This window comes from Symphalangus syndactylus, chromosome 18 (genome assembly GCF_028878055.3).
Source record: "Symphalangus syndactylus isolate Jambi chromosome 18, NHGRI_mSymSyn1-v2.1_pri, whole genome shotgun sequence".
Taxonomy (NCBI): domain Eukaryota; kingdom Metazoa; phylum Chordata; class Mammalia; order Primates; family Hylobatidae; genus Symphalangus; species Symphalangus syndactylus.
The window spans coordinates 28967698-28991788 of NC_072440.2; the positions used below are offsets into that span (position 1 = coordinate 28967698).

At 43.6% G+C, this 24091-nt stretch overlaps 1 protein-coding gene across 1 annotated transcript in view; it reads left to right on the forward strand.

The window, feature by feature from the left end:
* The window catches only part of ZNF366 (zinc finger protein 366), a 354936-nt gene that overhangs the window by 315208 nt on the left and 15637 nt on the right, over positions 1-24091 (forward strand). The window contains exons 2-3 of the mRNA XM_055253779.2: positions 18324-19669; positions 23118-23309. Of these exons, the coding sequence (XP_055109754.2) occupies positions 18324-19669; positions 23118-23309 (1538 nt within the window). The remainder of the gene's footprint in view (positions 1-18323; positions 19670-23117; positions 23310-24091) is intronic.

Genomic DNA, 24091 nt, shown 5'->3' on the forward strand with positions numbered 1-24091 from the left:
GTAAGTTGTCACTTTCGTGATTGATTTATAGAAGCTTTTAGACATTGAATAACATTAATTATTTGTCATATGTTGAAAAAAATTTTTTGGTTTGTCATTCCCTTTTAAATGTTACGTGATTTTTGACATACAGGATTTTTTTTATTTTTCTTTTTTTGATTTTTAATTTTTTAATTTTTTTAATAAATAGAGACAGGGTCTCCCTATGTTGCCCAGGCTGGTCTCAAACTTCTAGGCTCAAGCCATCCTCTTGCCTCGGACTCCCAAAGTGGTGGGATTACAGGTGTAAGCCACCGCGCCAAGCCAGGATTTGTTTTCTTGTACAATCAGGCTATTCAACCTTCCTAGTTTCTGACTTTTAGCCAGAGGTTTAAAAAATCATAGGGGTAAGGCAGACTCAGTAAGTCATCTCTACCAATGAGTTGGAGCTTTGGACTTGGAATGAAGCTGGTACAATGTTTCCTATTATAATGGTATTGTTGAAACAAATGGGCAAGGGCTAGGTCTGGGATAAAGGGTTGGATTTACATTCATCCTCAGGACGAAGAACCCATTTAAAACTAGAACAGAAGTAGGAGGAAAATCTCTTGGAGGAAAGCAAGGAGGGAGGCAGGGATGGTGATGAAACAAGTGTTTATAAGAGTCATTTATGTGAATAGAAATTGAATGACTATTCTGTAACCTTTTCCAAGTTCCTGGGCTTCAGACTGATTTCAGGGGATTTTTAGAGGCCAATGTCTTCCCAGACTTGAGCCGTTTGAATGATTCAGTAGACAAAGTCCCTTTGGAGTGGGCAAACCCTTTCAATGGCCAGTTCCCTGGCAGGTGCCACCACTTTACATTTGCAGACTATTTCCCCCCTTTGCAAAAATCTTTCACCTACTCTATCTTGCTTGATTATTACAGCAATCGTGTAAAATGAGTAGGATTACCAGGGTTTCCTTTTCTTTTCAAGGGGTAAAAAGAAATAGAATCTCAAATTTAACTGACTTTCCAAACTCAGTGACTGAGTTAAGCAAGGTGAGGTGTGCAGTTCACTCTAAAGGAGCAGTGTGGACTAATGAAAGGTGTACAGGCAAAGAAATTGGGCACATTTGGGGTGGAATGCCAGCTCAGCCACTTACTCACTCCCTCACCTCAGGCAAGCCAGTTCCCCTCTGTGCTTTGATTTCTCATCTATAAAATGGAATAATGGCACGTGTTGCAGGATTCATGCAGGGATTCAGTGATACAATGCTCCATTTCCTTCCATTATTCTATCATTGTGGTTGTGTGTGTTTTTGTGTGCCAGCTTGAAACCTGCATAGAAGGGGTGGTATGAAGAAATGGGTGAGTGTGAAGGGTCCCCACACAGGGCCTGGCACAGAGCAGACGTTGCATAAATCTAACTCCTCTTTCACTACCCAGCTCACAAACTCCTGGGAGCCATGACGCCCTTGGAGGCTTTCCCCTGAAGGTTTCTTATGTAGTCTTACAATCCTACTCACTGAAATGTCTTTTCCCACCAAAACATTGAGAGTGTTGCTGGAATTCAGAAATAGGATTCATTAAAAAAAAAACCCTCAATTATTTATCCAGAGGGCCATTACATAAGTGGGCTCACCAACTGTTTGCAATAGTTCTTATGTCATGACTAAGAGCAGAAATTGGCAAACTATAGACCTGAGGTCAAATCCAGCCCACTACTTTTTTTTTTTGTAAATAAAGTTTTATTAAAACACAGCCACTTCCATTGTTTATGTGGTGACTCTGGCTGCTTTCATTGCCACTGGCAGGATTGAGTAGTTGCAACAGAGACTGCGTGCCTCAGAAAGCTGAAAATATTTACTCTCTGATCCCTTACTTCTAGGTTATGTGACCTTAGATAAGTCATTTATATTCATTGTGCCTCAAATTCCTTACCTATAAAATAGGGATAATTGTACTGATTAAATCATACAATCCATACAAAAGACTTGCATGTGGTGAGTACTCAGTTAATAATAGCTAGCATTATTATTACCAGAATTGTTGATTTGCAGCAAAGCTCTTTGGGTAAAACACTAACCCAGGAACAGAAACCTATTTGGTCACCCTCAGTTTTAAAGGTCTCTCCTGCAGATATCAATAGCAGCTAGAATAGTCATCCTTCCTTGTCACAATCATGTTTCCTTAAGATCAGCCATTTCAATGCCATTAGCTCAACTTCCAGGACATTAAAAGCATACCCTGCCATTCCTCCACACTTAATGTAGACGCTTGGATCAGTGCCACTGGATATTTTCCAATACTCTGTGTACCCTCTCTGGGAAAGAAGGAATTGAATGAGGCATTTTGTTGAAATTAAATGTCAAGAGTACCAGCTGCTTCTTTCTAAAAATATGAGCTAGATATTCCAAAAGGTGTGAACCATCAATCAAAGTACAAGGGAAGATTTTGCATTTAGTTGTTTGTTGTTAGAAATTTTTTTTAATGTTGTAAAGAAAACCAGCCTTTTGACAAATGGCATTGAAAGCCCTTAAGGGAGTTGAAAAACCAGCAGTTCCACTTTGTCTCCTCTGTATGGTGGGAAATGCTTTCTCAATGTAAAGAAATCGTATCCTGAAGTCCAACCAGCATATGGAGGTGATTTCCAAGACAGAAGTGAAAAAAAAAATCCCACAGCCCAACCTTTCAGAATTATCATAGTCATGCAGAGACAAAGCGTCTTGCCCTCTTCCTCATTTGTGGGTTAGAAGAGCCATCCCTATGGGGGTAGCCATATCTCCAACCCAGCTTCTCACCAAGTGGCTGGGCAGGGTCTTGATGTGAGATGGAGAGAAGTATTCTGCTCAGGACTCACATGCATACAAATGGTGCACCTGTGAGCACTCCCCTCTGCTGCCAGGGGAGAGCATAACCTGTTCAGGACCTTTCCTTTGTGATTACCTGGATTCCAGATGGCCATTGCCATGGCTGTGCCTCATCATCTCGATCTTGACATACAGAAAAATTTTCTCCACACCTCCAACACCCCACCATTAGTATCCTGGGTGGGTGGTGGAAAGGGAGGGATGACTGCAAGTCATAGGGCTTTTTCCAGCAGAATGTCTCTTCTGCCATGCTCACCTACTCACCATGCCCATTCACACTTCCCTTATTGTAGAGACTTCCATTTACATTGAACAGAGATTCACTGAGTACTCCCTACAGTACTTTTCAGCCTAGGATGGCCATGAGAATCACGTACAATACAGAGCTCTTAAAAAACATCGATGCTTGACCCCCACCCAAGAGATCTTGAGGTGATTTTGGTCTAGGAAAGAGCCTAGGCTTGCATTTTTTAAGGGAGGGGGGCATTGTATGTTTAAAACTTCCCAAGTGATTCTCGTGTGCTGACCTACCATGTGCCAGCCATTCTTCTAGAGGCATACAACAGTGAACACAGGCCAGGTACCTGGTCTCATGAAACTTAGGATCTAGTGGGGCAAGTCAGATGATAAACATATGAATGGCCAAGATATTTTTTTTTTTTGGTGCTACCAGGAAAATAAAACTTGAGGCTGTGAAAGAGAGAGCCAGGGATGCAGAGATTTGTAACTTTAGAGTGGTCAGGGCATCATTGTTATGGGGTCATACTTTGCTTCTTTACACGTGGTGAGCTCAGTGCTACAACAGGGCTGCAGTCAGACAGATCCTGCTCCTTGTTCATGACGGCTCCGTGTTCCCCGAGGCCAGATTTTACAGGCTGATGGACAATGACAGCCTCTGATTGGGCAGATCAGCCAAATCAACCACTGTTGCTGGAAGCCACCTTAGAGGGCATGACTTACCCTTAGTGATTTGGTTCCAGAATGCTCTAGTCCTTTTTGTCTTTTACCTACTATTAAATCAATAGCAGAACTTCTTTGACTACCTCACTCCAACATGATATCCTATTATCAGTATCATCTATTGAATACAATTTTCTGACTTGTGTATTGATAGTACAAAAAGCAGATCAAAACTCACTTATTCTGTACAGGCCCTCTGCAAGATAATGGTCTCATTGAATGAATTTCTAAGGTAGGCATTACTAGCTGAGTTTCATACATGTGGAAACCAAGCCTCTGAAAGGTTAAGAGAATTTAGTGCGACTTACGTCTGTAGTCCTTTTAGGTTCCTTCCAGCTTAGACAATCTATGGTCCTATGATCTTTAGTGAGTTTCCTCCAATGAGGTAGCAAGCCTCTAAGGGAAGGCATTTCATCTAACACATCTTTGCAGAAGACTCCCTTCTCTCCCACCCACCATGGGCCTTGCTCATGTTGGGCAGTAAATACATCAGAGACCAGTCTGTGAAGGCAGCTTTCTGCTCACTCTTGAGTCCCTGAGCCCTGCAGGAAGGTCTTCAGGCTGCAGGCTTCAGGACTGCTGCTCATAAGCTCCTGTGTGTCAGAGCAAAGATGGTAACTCTGGCCTTTCTTCTCAAGACTCCAGGGTGGAGTTCTCTGTAAGTAACATTGAGCCTCCTCAAAGAAGCTCCCAAAGCACCTCACAGGCTTTTATAAAGGCTTCTGTGGGTGTTTGTCCCAAGATCTGTACCCTGGACAGAAAAATTCAAGAGAAACAATTCTTTTATGCTACCCCTCCTTTCTTTCTAATTAAATTTTTAAAAATTGAGATTAAAATGCCAAATAAAGAGTCATCATAATTCCTAAATTAGGAATTATTATTCAATAAGGCAGACTTAGAATTCCAAATAGTAAGTGGATTCTGTGGTTAAAGATGTGGAGGATTCCATACAGAGAAGGAAATTCCAGTAAGGTTACTGAGGGAACTATATCTTTGAAGGGAACCCCCTATTTTGTTAACGTAATGCACACACAAAGAATTAGCAACTTGGATTACTTTACATGGCTTGTATGTGTGTGTGTGTGTGTTTGTGTGTGTGTGCGCACGCATGGGTGTATGTTTGAGACAAAGAAAAAAAGCAAGGTTATGAATGTGATGAAATCTTATTAAAAAATTAACATAGAAAACTGAAAAATTACAGTAACCTTCCTTTCTGAATTTGGACTTTCCCCCCCTACTCTGATGTCCTTTTTTATTTTCATAGTTTAAGTCCCAAAAGAGAGATACAAACCTGTCCAAGATATAAGTCCTGTGATTATTTCAATTTAGTTGAAGAATACTTAAACCCTCACAGGTTTAATCAACAGTGGTGTTTTCCCCCCCTCCTGTCCTTTCTCCTTTGTGTGCAGTGGAGAACCACAGCCCTCCAAGGAGACTTTCAGGATGGCTTAGCTGCCCCAGCTCAGTGCAGGAGCCTGAGAGCTCTGAGCCTTTCAATTGGCCTTTGTGGTGCTTCTGAGACAGTGTCAGGAACTCCTGATCTCATCTTCTTGAGGCCAAAGACTTAGATTTAAGGGGTTAAAGGTTCATCTCCAGTACCAACAAATGCTCTTTAAACAATGTGCAAATTCAACATAATGCTCACAGCAATAAATAAGCCATAATGATAATGTTTGCTGCTGCAAATTTCTCCACATGGCAAATTAATTCATTCTGATTCTGAACTGGCAACCAATGGCAATATTAATTTACCAGATGGAGATACAACCTAAATTCACATGTGCTCTACAAGCCACAGACAAACCTCTTTTCAAAGGCAGATACAGCAATGCATAGTAAGAGGATCACAACCAAGCAAGGGATATCTACTGAGCATCTTCATGGTGATCAGTACAGTGCAAGGTGCAATGACAGAAGAGAGTATGAATCCCAGGCTGCAGGGAGCTTAAGCACTGGTTAAGCATTAAACCTAAACACAAAATAATCAGAGTGCAATACGGGGGGAAAACATACATTTAACCTGGGGATCAGTGGGTTTAATGTCATAGGATTTGAAACAAGAGACAGATAAGTGAGTAGGGAGCAAAGATTTCTGGGAAGAAGCTGAACTTAAGTTCAGCCTGGAAGAATGGAACGGGTCAATGAAAAGAACATTCCTGGATGGCCAATCAGTCTACACCAAGGCAGTGAGGAAGGAATTATTATGCCCCTTGTAGATAATTGTGAAAGTCTGATCTGACTGCAGTTGACAGGATTTTAGAGAGAAAGGGAATAGAGTTGGACTTGATTATGGAGAACTTTGACAGTCAGGTAGAGGAGTTGACATTTGATTTGCTCTATATATCAGACAAGGATTGTATTTAGCTGCAAGCCACGGAACTCTGAATACATCTGCTTAACCAAGTAAAGGATTCATTTTCTCAAATAACAAGAAGACCAGCACCAAATGGGTACAGGAGCTCCACACTGACAATCTCCCTCTACCTCTTGACCATACATGGTAAGAAGCATTGTTGCTTCATAGTTCCAATACGGCTGCTCCTCCTCCAGCCTCATATCCACATTCCAGGCAGTTTTATCTACTATTTATTGTAAAAGGACAGAACAAAATCCTCTTAAGACTAGCAAATTATAGCAATTTGAAAATCCATCACTTACAATGTTAAGTACCAGTCATTGTATAAGATAGTGACGATGCAGAAAGGTTTAGGAAATGGTCCCTGGCTTCAAGGAGATCTCAGTGTTGTGGGAGGTTATATTATGCAATACCCCATGAGGAAGGTCCCTCGAGGGTGTGGGCACAGTCTGTGGGAGCTGAGAGGAAGGGGGACTGATTCTGTCTGAGGGCTGGGGCATGCTTTGCACTTTGATATTGTGTGGTTCTACAGTGGTACAAATAGGATTGGACTTTTCATTTACCCTGAAAGCAGCTTTTAAGCAACTCAACTACATTAGGGCCCTGGGGAAGGACTTTACATTGCCAAAATCTAAAGGGCTCACCCTTGACACGCCAGAGTGCCTTCAGCATTGGGGAAGAAGCCAGGGAGAAACTCGGAGGGCTGGAATGGAGAAACTGGATTAATCATATTGGCAGTGTGTAATTCTGTAATTACTGTGAATTTTTCTAACTGATTCTTCTTTATTTCAAGGTTAACTGCAGTTCATTTTTGGACTTATACTTACTGGCTTTCTTAATGCAGTTAATTGAAGGTCAGTCTAGTTTTGCAAGTCCCCAAATTCTTCCTCTGTTCTACAGAACCCACTGATAGGGAAGGCTGTGGCACTGGTTTGGAAAGGGGAAACTTTTTCTCTCATCCTTCACATCCAAAGATAGTCCTTCATCCTTTTCATGTTGTTTTAACTGACATTTTAATGATTAAATAAAAAAAACAAGAGAAAAGAACATTTTGAAAGAAAATAGTTTCTGATGTTAGTCAAGGAAATGTAGTTCTGCTTTTTGTTCTCTCATGTTCAGTAAATCAACCAACCAGTTCAATATTCTTCTAGTAGCTCCTAAAACGTTTTGCACGACATCTGGTTGTCAGTTTCTTCCACTAGATGGTGAGTTCCTTGAACCTAGTTTCTGATTTATCAGACACTGTCCTCCTGGCACCCAGCATAGTGCAGACACAGAAGAGACACTTGAAGCAGTTTGCTGAGTGAATACCTGCAGGGCGGTTCCTCACAGTCTGAGTTTTTACTGTGGTTTGTATTTATTTTCCTGATGATACAAGCCTAGGTCATAAACCTGTATGCCCAAAGTAAAAGCCAGGGTGAAGTCTGACAGGAGTATCCAAAGACCTTAGGCAGAGGCTGAGGCTGGAGGATCACTTGAGGCCAGGAGTTCAAGACCAGCCTGGGCAACAAAGTGAGACCCCGTCTCTTAAAAAAAAAATTTTTTTTAAGACCTTGGGCAGAAAAATCAAGGAGTCCACTAAAATGCCTCAAGGGAATTTTTCAGAGCTCAAAAGGAAGGGAATCCCAAGTCTAATTTTGTCTGAGTGTTTGCTGCTTGAAAGCCAATGTGAATTTTTACATTTTTAATGCAAGTGTTTGAATAGCTAAGTTATCTACAGTGTATGGAAGTATAAGCTGCAAAAGTATACCATTAAAAGTTTCCTTTCCACCCAGGCACTGAACAGCTGCAGAGGCACCCACCTATAGACTATGATGGGAATGGCCCCTTCATAAATTGGTAACTCAGCTGCTTCACTCCCAAGCCTTCCTCCTCCGGCTATACAGTCCTTTTCCCCAGAGACAGCAGATAATACCAGATTCTTTTATTTCCTTCTAGAGGTAGGCTATCTGTACATGTACACAAGGAGATAAGTGCATGCATTTTATAAGTATGTATATTTTATAAGAACGATTTTAGTGAGCAGAATCAATAGAAAAAAAATCAATATGAAGCAGATGAATGAGAAGACTTGGAACAATAAAAATGTAAAGTGGGGAGAAAAGGTATCCAGATGCACAGTGGTCATTCATCAGAAGGCAGAAATATAGCAAGAAATCTATCTACATAAAATAAAAAGAAACAGTGAACAGTGGGGTCACAGACCCATCTGCCCATAAGGATGAGCTTTTCCACAAAGCGAATGAGCATTTGCAGGGAGAGTCATGGGGAATCTGCAGCTGTCGAGTCAGTGAGGGAAATCATGGTGGCCTGCTCCCCCAGGACACACTGTGTTTGCGGGAATGTGGGTGTGTTTTACTCTGTGGTTGCAGACTCACTCAGACTCACTGGCATTTGCCCACTGTCACCTTGGGCATTTTCAGAACCTTCCCACATTCCTTTATGTTATTTCAGTAAAACAGGACATTCTATCTTTCATATCAAACGAACATGCCACTCACTGGCCAAGGAGCCTGAGCCAGGATGAAGCAGGGGCCATCCATTCTGAGGAACACTGCCCCAGTCCCTGCTATGCCATGGCTAAAGCACCTTCCTCATGGGAGATGTTCTTGGCAGTTAATTTACGTGAGGTTGACTTGGGATAAACTGGGACAGGACAAGTCAACCAGTTAGTCCTGTCTTCCAGAAATGGAAAAATTTTGCTTGGGATCAGGGAGCAAGAGAAACCCTAGGACATGGTTATTTGTCAAGTAAATTTCCAAGTAGTGATTGGATTTCAACCATATATGAGGCACCAGGCAAGTTTCTGACTTTCTAACCAAATTATGTTAGAAATATAAGACATCCACCCACACAGAAAGGTGACTGGCAGCACAGGACCCTGCCAATGAGTGGAACATCCAACAATTGTGATAGGCTTCAGGGAAGTGAGGGGTTTGCTTCTGGCTCTTGTGGAAAGGAAGGTTTCATCTAGAAGTCTCCATAAAGACTCCACTAGGGAAGGTTCTCTCCTCCTCCTGCCCTGCAGAATCTTGCAGCAAGGTGGCAGATACAGCCAATGAAATGTCAAAGAAAGAAGGCAGTTGGCTGCTCAGGTAGGCTGCATGGGGGAGCAGCATCTGGTGGGGCCATGGCAACTTAGGATTTGGCCTGCAAGGGTGGAGATTATTATAATAAACAACTTCCATATTGTCAGAGAACTCAGTTCATCAAGCTTAGGGGAAATGATGCCCAAGAGTGACCTATCAATACCAATCTTTTGATTTACAAGAGGTAGAAGTATATTTTCTAATGGCCAGAATGATCGTGTCCACTGATAGCAGGCTACTTTATTATTATTATTTTTTATTTTTTAAGTCGGGGTCTTGCTGTGTTGCCCAGGTTAGAATGCAGTGGCATGATCATGGGTCACTGCAGCCTTGAAATCCTGGGCTCAAGCAATCTTCCCACCTCAGCCTCCTGAGTAGCTGGGAAGGCAGGCCCATACCACCATACCTGGCTAAGTTTTTTGTTGTTGTTATTGCTGTTGTTGTTGTTTGCAGAGACAGTGATCTCAAACTTCTGGCTTCAAGCAATCCTCTGGCCTCAGCCTCCCTAGTTGCTGGGATTACAGGCGTGAGCCACTGTGCCAGGCTCCAGATGATTTTGCATTTCAAGGAATGTTAGGGCAATTATAGAAGATTGTTTACTGAACATGCAATCAAGGCAAAAGACTACCTTGAAGGATAACTTGATGCATCATCCCTGCCCCCACAATATTCTTGCTGAATAGACTACACACACACAAAAATGCTGGTATCTATGATATTTAAAGTCTTCCCTTTGGATAGAGCAGGAATTAAGATAATTAAATTCTCATAACTCTGTTCCCCTCTGTATATATCATATGAATGTCATTGGACACATTCCACAAATATGAATTGATTATTGGGTGGGGTCTGGTCACCTTGACTATTGCTGGATGTTTTCTAAATATCCTCATATACACTTTTAATAACGATGTGCAGAATAGCATTTTTTATATATTTCTTTTATATTTTTTTAACTTATTTTTAATTTAAATTCGGTAAAATTCATTCCTTTGGTTCTTTAAATTTTGACAAATTACAGAGTTGTGTAATTACCAAGCAAAATACAAAATATTTCTATCAAACTCTCCCCAGCTAATATTCCCTTGAGTTATACTTTTAAAATAGGCTCCTTCCACAGATGGCTAACCTCATCAATTATGCATTGATTCTCAGCACTTTTGCTTGCAGATCATCATATTTTCTGGTACTATCTACCAGACTGAATTCTGGAGCCCACCAGACTGAATATGCTGTCATTTCCAGAGGTGGACAAAATGAAGGTTTCTAATATGCATATGTATTTTTTGTGTAGCTAAGAGTAAGTTTATCAAATTTATTTGATCTATGAACATGAACAAACAACATATATTCTAAAGACATTCCCTCCAAAGAAAGTTGGAGAAAAATTCTAACATTCTAGTTATAGCACCATCTATAAGAGATATACTAGCTCTGAGGGTTGGGGGAGAGAACTGCTAAGTCATATCTCCAATTCATTTCCTTCCTTTAAATGGGTCACGAGGACAGAGATAACCCCAACACACTAGCCAGCTGTTCCAAGCTCAAATAATTATATTCACTCCTGCTTTCCAGAAACTAGACCTAGGTATTCAGCAGTTAAAAGAAAAACTTCTCTTTCCTAAATGAAACCCACATCCATTTTAACCTATGCAAGTTAGTAGCTGAATCTGTTGTTGATAATTTTTTTACTAAGGGCTTCTTATCAACATATACATTTAAGATATACAAATGTTCATTATGGACAATTTAAACAATACACAACTAAACTTGACTTTATATTATGTCTTGGTTGTATTTAGGAACTTTCAAAAATTGATTTTGTGAGTTCAATTGTCTACTTCACGTGTGAACACGTCTCATCACCAAATCATATTTTCTGGCCACCTAGAGGACTCAGCCCGCATCATGGGCTGACAGATTATTTTTATAACAAAATGGGAGGAATTGGGGCTTATAAATTAAATGGGGGCCAGAAGGGCATCTGGAAGGGTCCTGGGGCCTGGCCCAGCATCGGGTTACCTCTTTTTGGTTCTACCACTGACCCAGAGAGTGACGAGGCAGAACATTCACTTTTTTGACCACATATTGCTCCATTTGCCAGCTATCTTTTGAGACCGTTCTATTCCTGCCAATCGCAGGAATGCCAGACTGAATCATTACTTGCCAAATATCTACAAATGAAGAACTCAGCAGTACAAGTTCATATATATTAAGACAATTATGTTGAAACGTTAGAATGTTTCATTTTAAGACTTAAAAATCCCTCTTCAGAGGAGCCTCACTAGGAGGTCCTTGGTATGAACAGAGAAGATAACCCGCCAGTTTGTGTCTATCCTCCTCTGCCTTCCTGTGGTCCTCCCCACCCCCTACCCTTTGCTTCTCTTCACACTGTTGTTTATTCTCACCATTTTCCTTGACTTTCACCTTTTCCCTGCTTCCACCTCTGTTGAGAACAGAGCTCTGGGGTACATCACATAAGTAAACTGCCGCTCTCATATTACAAGGGAAGTCAGGGCCTCCCAGAGTAAAATGTAACATTTTCCAATGAAAATGGGAAAGCTTCAAGGAATAAAGAGTTCATTTTCTCTCTTTCATGGAAGAGTGAATATTCTTTTGTGAATTTCAGGACCAATAGAGTCAGTGTGGTGGAGGAGAGAAAAAGAGATTTGCCCCTGGCATGCTGGCTCACTGTGACTCTTTCAAGAATATTTACTGGAATGACCTTTGATTTGAATGCGAACCACAAAATACCAGTAATTTTATCTGGGGAATATTTATATTTTGGTGCAGTAGGTGAATTCCCAATTAAAGACCATTATTAGCAGCATATTTCCCCCAAAACAAAATGTGGTTTTATCTTGGTCAGGCCTTGGATTTCTCTCATTGGTCCTTATGGGTCAAAAACGAGGTTTTGGTTTTGGTTTTAAAATTCATTCATTCCCGATTTCCCTATTTCTATAACTAACTCTTATGGATAATAGCAGTTAAGGAAGCTATCTGAGTCCCAGCTTCCTTTAACACAGATGAACCCAATATTTTCCTTTTCAAACTATTTGTTTCTTGATTTATAGCCTATTGGGTTTGGGTGATGCATTGTAGAAAGCCAGGGACCTTAGAACAATGTCTGACCATAACAATGAAAATGTATGATTATTCTAAAGTCTTCTCCCTCTTATTAGTACAAAGAATGGGCTGCTACTAATTTCCCAAACATTTTTTTAGGTGGAAGAGTGCAGGGTGACCACCCACTCTTGCTTTACATTTCCCTTTCTCAGTCCAGGAGTCTTTCTTTCTACCCATGACTGCCCTTTGGACTTTTCAGGAATCTGTTTTCTGGCTGGCTTGCAGAACTTGGTGGCACTTTCATAATGGCTCTCCAGCATTAGTGTAGCCAGGATTTAGGGCTTACCCTGAATCTGAGAGTTAGTTCAGAGAATAGTGCCCTTGGATGAGGAGGGTAAGCAACAGCTCACACAAAGCGTGTGTATCAAGTTCTTTTCATAATAACTAGCTAATAACTTATAGATGTGCCGATGATTTCATTAGGGAAGTACCGAAAGTCATCCAAAGTCTAAATAATGCAAGATAAAATTATACCTTTTAAAACTTCATGGGGAGACTTTAAAAACAAGAACCACCCATTTCTTCTCTCATCCCAAAGAAGTTGATTGGGCATCTACTTTGAGCCAGGCACCATCCCAGGAATTGAAGATGCAGCAGTGAATAAAACAGATCCAGTCCCTGTCTTCACAGTTTAGCAAGAATTGTAAGAGCTGGTTTGCTAATGTTGACCCAGCGCTATTCTAGTGTCTGAGACTTTGGGTTTGACAAACGTCCTCCTGTCCCTAGGAAGGTGACCTATGATGTTAGATTCAGGGCAATGTTTCAGTTTCTCACACACTGGCTGAAATAGCTCATGAGATCAGCCTTTGCTTCAACTCCCCATTCATCAAAGCGAACTGTTACTAATATAAGCTTGAAAACATCTCCGTAATAGCAAAAACAGCCATAGAGAAGGGATGCGGAGGTGTTCTTTAACTACATGGTTTATCGCCACATGGTATGAATAAACTCACCCTAGCCTTATCCATAGCCTTTTTGAGCATGGTTCACCTTCGCTGCTGTGACAAGACCAACTCAGGATAAATGGGTAAAGTCTTGGTTAACTTGCAAGGCAGAGGCCCAGATGCCATCAGTCGTGATCAAGAGCTTCAGCTTAGAAAACACACATGATGTCAGACAGCATCAAACCACCGATCACAACCCAGTCCCCCTCTCCTGTCCACTCTTTCTCACTCCTTAAGGGCAGCATACTGTCTAGTGTTTAACATACTTGCTCATACACATTCTAAATTTCCAACAACCCTATGGGGATATCCTAACTCCCATTTCATGAATGAGAAAATCAAACCTCAAAAGTAACTTACTCAGTCTCCCACAGCTGCTAGCACAAAGCCAACAATCAAACCTAGACCTTCAGGCTCCAAACCAACGCTCTTTCCATTATCCCACACCCAGCAGCGGCTTTTACATTTTCAGTTCTTCTTTCCTTTTGCATGTTGTTTCAACTCTTCCTGGTGGGGGACTGTCTTACAGTTTCTCCAGGGCCTCTGGAGGCAGCCATGGATGAATGACTCAGAGGAGGGCTTGCCCCACCTCCTCATGTTTTGGGTCTCATAACCAGATTGCCATCCCCAAGCCTCTCCTGCCTCCTGCATAAGAATCCTGTCAGTTTTATGGGTGCCTGTGGATCTACTTTAAGAAATAGAGGGGAGCATGTGGGTGGTACACATTGAGGTTTTCTATGAATCTATTAATATTTTTGCTCAGGACACCCAGAATTTTAACTTAACTGATTTCAAGATAAATGACCTCCTCAGGGAGATATCCTTCCCCTGCTTTTCCTTTCAACACTCCCCTTCCCCAGAACGGTTTGTTTGCTAGATTTTGTTGTTGTTGTTTCACCATCTAGGGCTTCTCCTTATCACCTGGTGCTGGTGCTCAAAGGCAGGGATATTAATAGCTAGAAGCAGCCACAGCTGATCTCTCTTTCAAGCAGGCCAAGGAGAAATCAGATCTAGTTCTCCTTGACCTCTGTAGGGACCGGTGATGATCCTTAAGGTCTTTATGCAGAAAAACATCTGTATTCAGAAAGGGACTGCTGTTTTAAAAGTCTGTAAAAATTTCCCTGGATAGATCCTACTTTTTTCTTTCTTTTTTTTTTTAGACAGAGTCTTGCTCTGTCGCCTAGACTAGAGTGCAGTGGTGCAATCTCGGCTCACTGCAACCTCCGACTCCTGGGTTCAAACAATCGTCCTGCCTCAGCCTCCCAAGTAGCTGGGATTACAGGCACCCGCCACTACACCTGGCTAATTTTTGAATTTTTAATAGAGACGGGTTTCACCATCTTGGCCAGGCTGGTCTCAAACTCCTGACCTTGTGATCCACCTGCCTTAGCCTCCCAAAGTTTGCTGGGATTACAGGCATGAGCCATCGCGCCCGGCCGAGATCCTACTTTTTTTTTTTTTTTTTTTTTTTTTTTTTGAGACGGAGTCTCGCTCTGTCGCCCAGGCTGGAGTGCAGTGGCGCAATCTCGGCTCACTGCAAGCTCCCCCTCCCGGGTTCACGCCATTCTCCTGCCTCAGCCTCTCCGAGTAGCTGGGACTACAGGCGCCCGCCACCACGCCCAGCTAATTTTTTCTATTTTTTAGTAGAGACGGGGTTTCACCATGGTCTCGATCTCCTGACCTCATGATCCGCCCGCCTCGGCCTCCCAAAGTGCTGGGATTACAAGCGTGAGCCACCGCGCCCGGCCGAGATCCTACTTTTTAAAAAACTTTCTGGGTTTCTGATTTTATTCCAGTGTGCACAGACTACTATTTTAAGGGTGGGAGAATCATTATATATACACACACAGAAACTGGGGGAAATTAATATTATGATATTAAAATACGTAAAAAATTAAAATGTATGCACCTAAAGTCTCTGCATTTGGGGACATAATTGTGCCATTTATGTTTAAAGAAATAGCCACATCATCTCTGTTCAACATTTTTTTTTTTTTTTGCTTTACTAGGACAATGGTGATAAAAATTCAAATGCTGAAAATAAATATGCTTTTGAGATTAACATTATATTAGGAGTATATTACAACTCCTAATGTATTAAAAGGAAAAAATTAGTTGATTATGTCATAACTAAAAACAAAAATATTAAACAAAAGCAATAATAATGTGCATAGACTGAAATAACTTCCGTTTCAAAATTAGTGATAACATTCCATTCCAAGTCAGTAGCTTTCCAGTATAAGCTACAGCACGTTGTATAAAGATACAACACGTCATTAGCCATGTACTTAAGAAGAAGTACTTTCTTAATAAAATACACAGGAAACTCAGTATGTTTTGGCCCAGGTTCTGACATGTTTCTTTTTCACTAATTCTCAACCCAAGATCTCTAGTATGTACCAAGAAGTATTGCCTCTTTTAATCAGAGGAAAATTGTAAAAAGAGAACCAGTTTGCTTCTCAACGGGCTCTGCAATGGTTTGCCATAGGTACTTGTAGTCTGGAAGAGACTTTTCCAATCTGAGCAGCCTTTCTGCTAAAAGAAATTTATCTCTCAAGGGGTTATAAAACCAACTGTGTTCCAAATGAAATAATAGGGAAAGGATCTGCCATTTTCCCCTCCAATTCAGCAGGACACATTTAGTCTTGTTGAAAGTCAATTATTTTTATAGATGCAACAAATTCTTGGGCCAGGGCCACACCCTGTATAACTCTATGTGAATCTAGAGATCAGGACCTGCTGGATTGCAAGCTAAGAGATGATTTAGTAAACAAGAAAAACCATCAAAGAACCTCTGTTTCCCCATCCTCCTGCTGGTCCTTTCTGATAGCAGCAGCACGATTCTCATTTCACCCACCCACACCCCTCCGGGTCTCATAAAGCTAGACATTTCATTCTCCCACTGCCCTTGTCACTTCCTACAATTGCTTGGCCCTTGAGGCAGCAGTGGAAGAAGATCTACCATTGCAGTAAGAATTTTAGGAGGAAGCAAAGCTAAGACACAGGCTGGGCCTCCCATTTGCTGGACACACAAGAGCTTGCTCATAATTACTAAGCCCCAAACCCATGGTAAGAAAGACAAGCCGGGGCTATCTTTCCACTCACATAAACGCAAAGCAAATATTAAGCATTATTTTTTAGTTATCTGTCCAGTTTCACATACAGCTTTAAATAATGCCCAGATAGTTATAAAATAAGGCACATATTTTTTCCTCATTGGATTGTCTGTATATAGACTAGGTAACCAAACAAAAAAAGGCTCATTTTTGTTTTAATTGCACTGCAGCTCTCAAGCCTCCCAAAAAGACACACATGCTATTTAAGAATTTAAGAATAGCTGGATCATTGTAAAAGCTGTATCTGACTCGCCAAGGATCATAGAAAATCACTGAAAACTGTTGGCCCTCTCACCCCTGGGACCCTCACCCCATATTGCCTTGTTTGTAGACAATCTCAGGGGCTAGAGCCCTGAGTTAGTCTAAGACTCTGTGTCAGCCCTGTCTCCAGTGGCCCTACATCAGACCTTACACCTGGCCAAGCCAGCTGGCTCCGTAGGAGCATCTGATGAGCAAAAGGGATTGATCCCATTCAAACTCAGAGGATTTGGGTAGAACTGACCTTCACTGGAAATGTGGAGTTGGCACTCGGTTCATTCTGTCAGTATCCACATGAAGAAGACAGAAAACTGTCAAGGATAGGCGCAGTGGCTCACGCCTGTAATCCTAATCCCACAACTGTGGGAGGCCGAGGCAGGTGGATCACTTGCGATCGGGAGTTCAAGACCAGCCTGGCCAAATGGTGAAACCCCGTCTCTACTAAAAATACAAAAATTAACAGGGTGTGGTGGCGCACGCCTGTAATCTCAGCTACTCGGGAGGCTGAGGCACAAGAATCACTTGAACCCAGGAGGTGGAGGTTGCAGTAAGCTGAGATTGTGCCACTGCACTGCACTTCAGCCTGGGCAACAGAGCCAGACTGCATCTCCAAAAAAAAAAAAAAAAAAAAAAGAAAGAAAGAAAACTGGCAAGGAGACGTGAAAAACACTGCCCCTGGTTCAGACTCTAGTCCTACCACCAGCTCTTTCAGACATGCCTATGTCTCAGGACACAGTAACTGGCTGTGTCAGCAGGGGAAATGTCAGGCATCACAGGAGTCATCAAGCCTGCCCTTTACTTTGACACCTGTCTGAAAGGAGAGACCCACGTGCGGCTTTATTTCATATAATAATGGAATATTTCATTCCAGCTTGCTTCAGGTTTAAGACTGGAATGTGTACATTGCCAGGATGACTTTATAACATTGAGCTACTCAATATGCTTTTTAAAATCATGTTTATGTCATTCACTCCCTATGCCTTAGTAGCACACCTTACTCAGAGTGGGTACTCAGAAACGATTAGATCTGAGTTAAGCATTAACATCCCTTCTCCTATGAGGCTTTGAATATCCTCATTTTCCAGCAGCAAAGGCCCAAGCAAGGGAGGAGCAATGAAAATTGGTTTTCTTACAAAAAAAAAAAGACCCTAAAAGTCACTTTCCAATCACCATTAGTAGATGTAATTACATCTCAGATTGAAAAGTTGCAGCAGAATGGGTCTAGTGCTCACTCCTTCAGTGAGTACCTGTGTAACTTGAGAATGTCATTTCATTTATCTGGACTTTGGTACCCTGATCTTAAATGGGGACAATGGCCAGATGAGTTCTCAGATTTCTTGCCAAACTAGTCCACTTCTCTTCCTACCATCACCCCTTGTGGTTTTGTGGCTGGATTTACAATGGGGCCCAATTTGATTCAGCCCTAGGGTCACCCCAAGAGGCCAGTGCTATCCATATTGATAGCTGGGTTTGCAAGGAGAAAGAAAAGCGATATTTTGAACAGCCCTAGGATAAATGAGGGTCCATATTGAGCAAGTATTACTCTTCATAAATTAGTACTGATAAATAGCCAGAATCCTTTAGGGAAAAGAAGATTTAAAACAAAACCAAACCAAAACACACAAGTTTCTTTCTCTTTAAAGGAAAATTGCCAAGGATGCAGAAGGAAATGAAGATGATCAAAGATGAGGATGTGCATTTCAACTTGGCTGTGAAGAAGACCCCCTCCTTTCCCCACTGCCTGCAGCCAATGGCTTCTCGGGGAAAGGCTCCCCAAAGACACCCCTTCCCAGAAGCTCTCCGAGGGCCATTTTCCCAGTTTCGGTATGAACCTCCACCAGGAGACCTAGGTGGGTTCCCCGGGGTCTTCGAAGGAGCGGGGTCTAGGAAACGGAAGAGCATGCCCACAAAGATGCCCTATAACCACCCTGCAGAAGAAGCCACCCTCGCCCTCCACTCAGAGGAGAACAAAAACCATGGCCTTCCCAAACTCCCTTTGCTGTTCCCGCAGCCCCCGGGCCCCAAATATGACTCTCAGATGATCGACCTGTGCAACGTGGGCTTCCAATTCTACCGCAGCCTGGAACACTTTGGGGGCAAGCCCGTCAAGCAGGAACCCATTAAGCCCAGCGCCGTGTGGCCCCAGCCGACGCCCACTCCATTCCTGCCCACGCCCTATCCCTACTACCCCAAAGTCCACCCGGGCCTCATGTTCCCCTTCTTCGTGCCCTCGTCCTCGCCCTTCCCCTTCAGCCGGCACACCTTCCTGCCCAAGCAGCCCCCGGAACCTCTGCTGCCCCGGAAAGCCGAGCCCCAGGAGAGCGAGGAGACCAAGCAGAAGGTGGAGAGGGTGGACGTGAACGTGCAGATCGACGACAGCTACTACGTGGACGTGGGCGGCGCGCAGAAGCGCTGGCAGTGCCCCACCTGCGAGAAGTCCTACACCTCCAAGTACAACCTGGTCACCCACATCCTGGGCCACAGTGGGATCAAGCCGCACGCGTGCACGCACTGCGGGAAGCTCTTCAAGCAGCTCAGCCACCTGCATACCCACATGCTGACCCACCAGGGCACGCGGCCCCACAAGTGCCAGGTGTGCCACAAGGCCTTCACCCAGACCAGCCACCTGAAGCGCCACATGATGCAGCACAGCGAGGTGAAGCCGCACAACTGCCGCGTGTGCGGCCGCGGCTTTGCCTACCCCAGCGAGCTCAAGGCCCACGAAGCCAAGCACGCCAGTGGACGCGAGAACATCTGTGTGGAGTGCGGCCTCGACTTCCCCACCTTGGCCCAGCTGAAGAGACACCTCACCACGCACCGAGGCCCCATCCAGTACAACTGCTCCGAGTGCGACAAGACCTTCCAGTACCCGAGCCAGCTGCAGAACCATATGATGAAGCACAAGGACATCCGGCCCTACATCTGCTCAGAGTGCGGCATGGAGTTTGTGCAGCCGCACCACCTCAAGCAGCACTCCCTCACCCACAAGGTACCGCGGGACCCCTGGTGGGGCGGGCGGGGCCTTGGGAAGAGGAGCGGGGCCCAGAGCAGAGCCCCGGGGAGCAGGACGCCTGTGCCGCTCTGCACCTTACCCCAAGGAGCTGGGCAACCCCGGACAAGCGGTCCCTTGGCTGAGCCCTGAGGTCCTTCCTCACGTTTAAATAAGAGAGAACGATTCTCGACCAATCCCTTTGCCTCACCGGCCTTCTAGACTCTAGGGTAGGCCTAGAAATAAATAATGCAGACATTTGCAGAGGAGATGAGGAAGGATGCTCCCTAGCCTCCAAGAATCTTGCAGATTCGGTTTCTAGAAACTTCATCCAAGGCACTAGCATGAGTGTGTCATCAGACCTAGATCAGCTCTGTGCCTGGGATGTGCCAGGGAGCACCTTCTGGATAATTCTCTTGGTCTTGTACTGTTGAAGCAGTGGAAAACTTTTTGGATTTTTTTCTCCCTCAACTGTGAGACCTGCTTCATATGCAAGCTCTCCAAGGGAAGCAGAGCCTGGCCGAGGCCGGCAGGGCCTATGCCTCCCTGTGTTGAACCCGTGCCTAGCTGGGTGAAGTGCCCTGTGGTTTATATTGTAGGAGGCATGAGAAAGCATCCTTCTCTGTTTGGTTTTGTTTGATCTTCTCTGTGCTCAGGTCTTCAAGGGGAAATACAGGCCCGAGCGTCTAAGTTCAGCCCAGTTTGCAACCATAGCCCTGGAGTCATTCAGGCTGAACTAAAAGAAGGCCCTAGTGGTGTCCCTGAAATCTTACCCCAGCTAAACTATGGAACCTGCTTTGAGCCTCCGAGAGGGAGTTTTGCCCCCACTGACTCCTACTCTCACACCCTTAACCTCAAGTGGTTTTCTTGGCAGGAAAGACTTCTAGCAAGCCAGAGTTTCTAAAGCATTCTTTAATTCTGAAAGGTCAGGAGAGGACTTTGCCCAGCCAAGATAATGTTTCTGCTGTGTTATAATACGTTTCACTTCTTAGGTTAGGACAAAACACAGGGTATTTTCTGGCTCTGCAGCAGAGATGAAGTGTGTGGCTGCCTTGTGGGCTCTGCACAAACAGCTCCTGACCTATAAAAGGCACCTGTAGATGCTATCCAGAGGGGAGTTGCCTGCCAAGTGCAGGAACCATCAACAAAGGACCCAGACTGGGATTCAGCCATAAAGGGGACCATTCGCTAACTTCAAGGGCTCCTTTATATGTGGGAAAGGAATCAAAAGTGCATTTTAGAGCATATGAAGATCCTGTAAGATGGTAGAAAATGAAGTCAAAATGGAAGAAACAGCCTGGTGTCTGAAATAAGTTTCATTTGAATTAGAAAACAAAATACATTTTAATGAGAGGTGTCAGCAAACAGTGAGAGGTAGTATTTGTTGAACACTTGCTATATGACTGGTGTTTCACTCTTCATTTAATCCTCATTTACTTCTCAACAACTCTAAGAGCTACTCCCGATCTGCAGTTGAAGACACTGAGGCATGGGAGGTCACTCAGGAATCTCTGACACAGGCACCTGTGCCTTGGCCACTCTACAGTGAACTCTTCCTCTTTTCCACCTGCTTCCCTGTTCGCACCCCTGACCACCTGACAGGCTCCGACTCTGTGATTCCACTGATCCTGTCAGACAGACAACGCCTTCCTTTGTTGCCTTAAAGTTGTGTCCAGGCTCCTGCTCATTTGCAGTCTAGGCCAGCCCACAGGTGAATCTTCCTTTAGAAACAGACTTCTCTTTAAAGAATTCTGAAAACGGTGATAAGCAGAAACGTCTCCTTGGTTTCAGAACAAATGGATCAGAGCCAAGCCCAGAGAAAATCTTGAGAGAAGAAAGATGCTGGCTGGGTGCTGTGGCTCACGCCTGTAATCCCAGCACTTTGGGAGGCCGAGGCGGGCGGATCACGAGGTCAGGAGATCGAGACCATCCTGACTAACACGGCGAAACCCCGTCTCTACTAAAAATACAAAAAATTAGCCAGGCGTGGTGGCGGGCACCTGTAGTTCCAGCTACTCGGAAGGCTGAGGCTGGAGAATGGCGTGATCCCAGGAGGCGGAGCTTGCAGTGAGCCAAGACCGTGCCACTGCACTCCAGCCTGGGCAGCAGAGTGAGATTCTGTCTCAAAAAAAAAAAAAAAAAAAAAAGAAATGAAAGAAAGATGCTAAAATAAAATTTAAAATCCATTAAGAAAATGTTTTTCATTAATTTTATAATCTTAAACTCAGTGTTTGAATATGCACTACATTTTAAAGATTCATCTCCTTAGGCAGAATCAAAATTTAATTTCTAAAGGAGGTTGATTTCTAGGTCTCCTTATTAGCATAAATGCATACTCATGTACCATCATCTGGACTAGACAGTGCTTAAGTTAGAAAGAACCCCAGGGTTCTCATGACCCACCACTTCATCTTGTGATGAGAAGGCTTCACTAAAAAAGGCTACACGACTCATCTAAGGTTTTATAGCCAGTAAACAGCTGGGCAGAGAGCTGAATCCACCATTTAGTACCATGAGCCCACCAGAACTGCAGAGTGGTTCTTTCTTACCATACCTCAAAGTAAAGAAATGGAAACAGACAGAGAGAGTCAGAGATGAGCTTGGAATCCCTCCTTCCTTCCTTCAGCCACTATGAATACCAGGCAATATGGATTTCATCAGGTACAGTTGCTAACTAAGTAACTTGTTCTAATCCTATGATAACCTTCAGTTTAGTGCCCTGGTTCTCTAAATTTTTCTTCCCAAAAGTCATTCTGGGTCAAGACCTCTTGCAAAGGCCTTTGTGGGGAAGTAATGGATAGTCAGGATTAGTGAATGCCCGGCTCAAGCTGTGAGTCCCTGGAAATGCTCTCAATTAAGGGCCTTGGTTCAAACACACCTTCATGCACAGCAAGGAAACAAGAATGCCTCCTATCTCTTGCCAAATTTCTTTATAAGTTGTAATTTAAGTTGTAATTTACTGCAGTGTGGATATAAGTTGTTCTGGGATTTTCAAGTCCATTAATGAGAACCCAAGAGAACATTGGTTTCCATAAGAGAAATGATAATATCGTTTTAGAAGATTTTATTTTTTCATTATCTTGAAAGCTGGATTATAGACTCATATTGCATATCAGCCCATAGTGCTCTTACTAAAAGCCTGTTAATCCTCAAGAACTATCACTGGAGACTTAACCCCAGCAGCAGCTGGAACAACAAAAGCAAGAGCTTTCTTTTCCTCTAATAGTCTGACTAGTTTATGGTTTTCAGAAGGAAAAAAAGATTATATAATCAACACTTTTCAAGAAAATAGTAATTTAACAAGGCTGAAGCTACACCATTTGAAACTCAACATCTATCACCCAGCTCTTTGTGGATTTATGTGGCAAAGAGGAAAACGAAGCCTATGATCCTGATGAAAGCATGTTACCTGTCAATCACCACTTTTCTGAATCTTGCCTCCCTGCAGGGTGTGAAGGAGCACAAGTGTGGGATTTGTGGGCGGGAGTTCACCCTGCTGGCCAACATGAAGCGACACGTGCTGATCCACACCAACATCCGCGCCTACCAGTGTCACCTCTGCTACAAGAGCTTCGTGCAGAAGCAGACCCTCAAGGCACACATGATCGTCCACTCTGACGTGAAGCCTTTCAAATGCAAGGTGGGCAGTGGGACTAGAGAGGAACCAGAGGGTTGTGCAAATGCCTGATGGGAAAGGGTGCCCAGGGAGCCTTCTACTCTATTTCATCAGTGGCGCTACAGGGGCCCAGAGTAGGTCCATGGCCAACCCCAGGTCCCATCTGCCACTCTATCCCTCTGCACACCCCACTTATGTCATGCCAGGCTCGAGGTCCCTAAGGAGCCTGCCCTGTTTGTCTCACTGTGGCATTCATGCCCAGGGGTAGAGCCAGGCACTAGGGAAAGGTCTGAGGGTGAAAGGCCCTTTTGGAGAAGGAGGCTGTTAAAGGATGCAAGTGATGTGGAGAGCCTTTGTTCTAGAGAGGAGAAAGCAAGGTTAGCCTTCTTCTCCTTACAAGGCAATGAGCAGGACATAGAAAAGAGTCAGAGAAGCTTCTAGCACAGCTTCCCCCCCACCCTCCGCCACCTCCTCCCCTCTCCTTGCCTCTTGACACTTGGGCTGAGCCATATGTATACTTTGAGGGCAGGCCTCCCAGAGATGATGAGAGGGATTCCAAAGCTAGCCCCTCAGAGGCCCTCAGAAATGCTTGCTGGGGCTGTGGAATAACTGTGAGCACAGTCACTTCAAGTGCCTTTCACCTATTGCTAAGTGCCATGTAGCACAGGGATAGAGCATCTTTGTTAAAATATCTGTTAGACTAATTTGGTTGGGTTTGTATTTCATCAGCTGAGAAAATGTGTGAGCTGGAGATTTGTAAAGCCCAAGGTGCTGACGGACATAACTCAGAAATGCTCCAGCTCCCC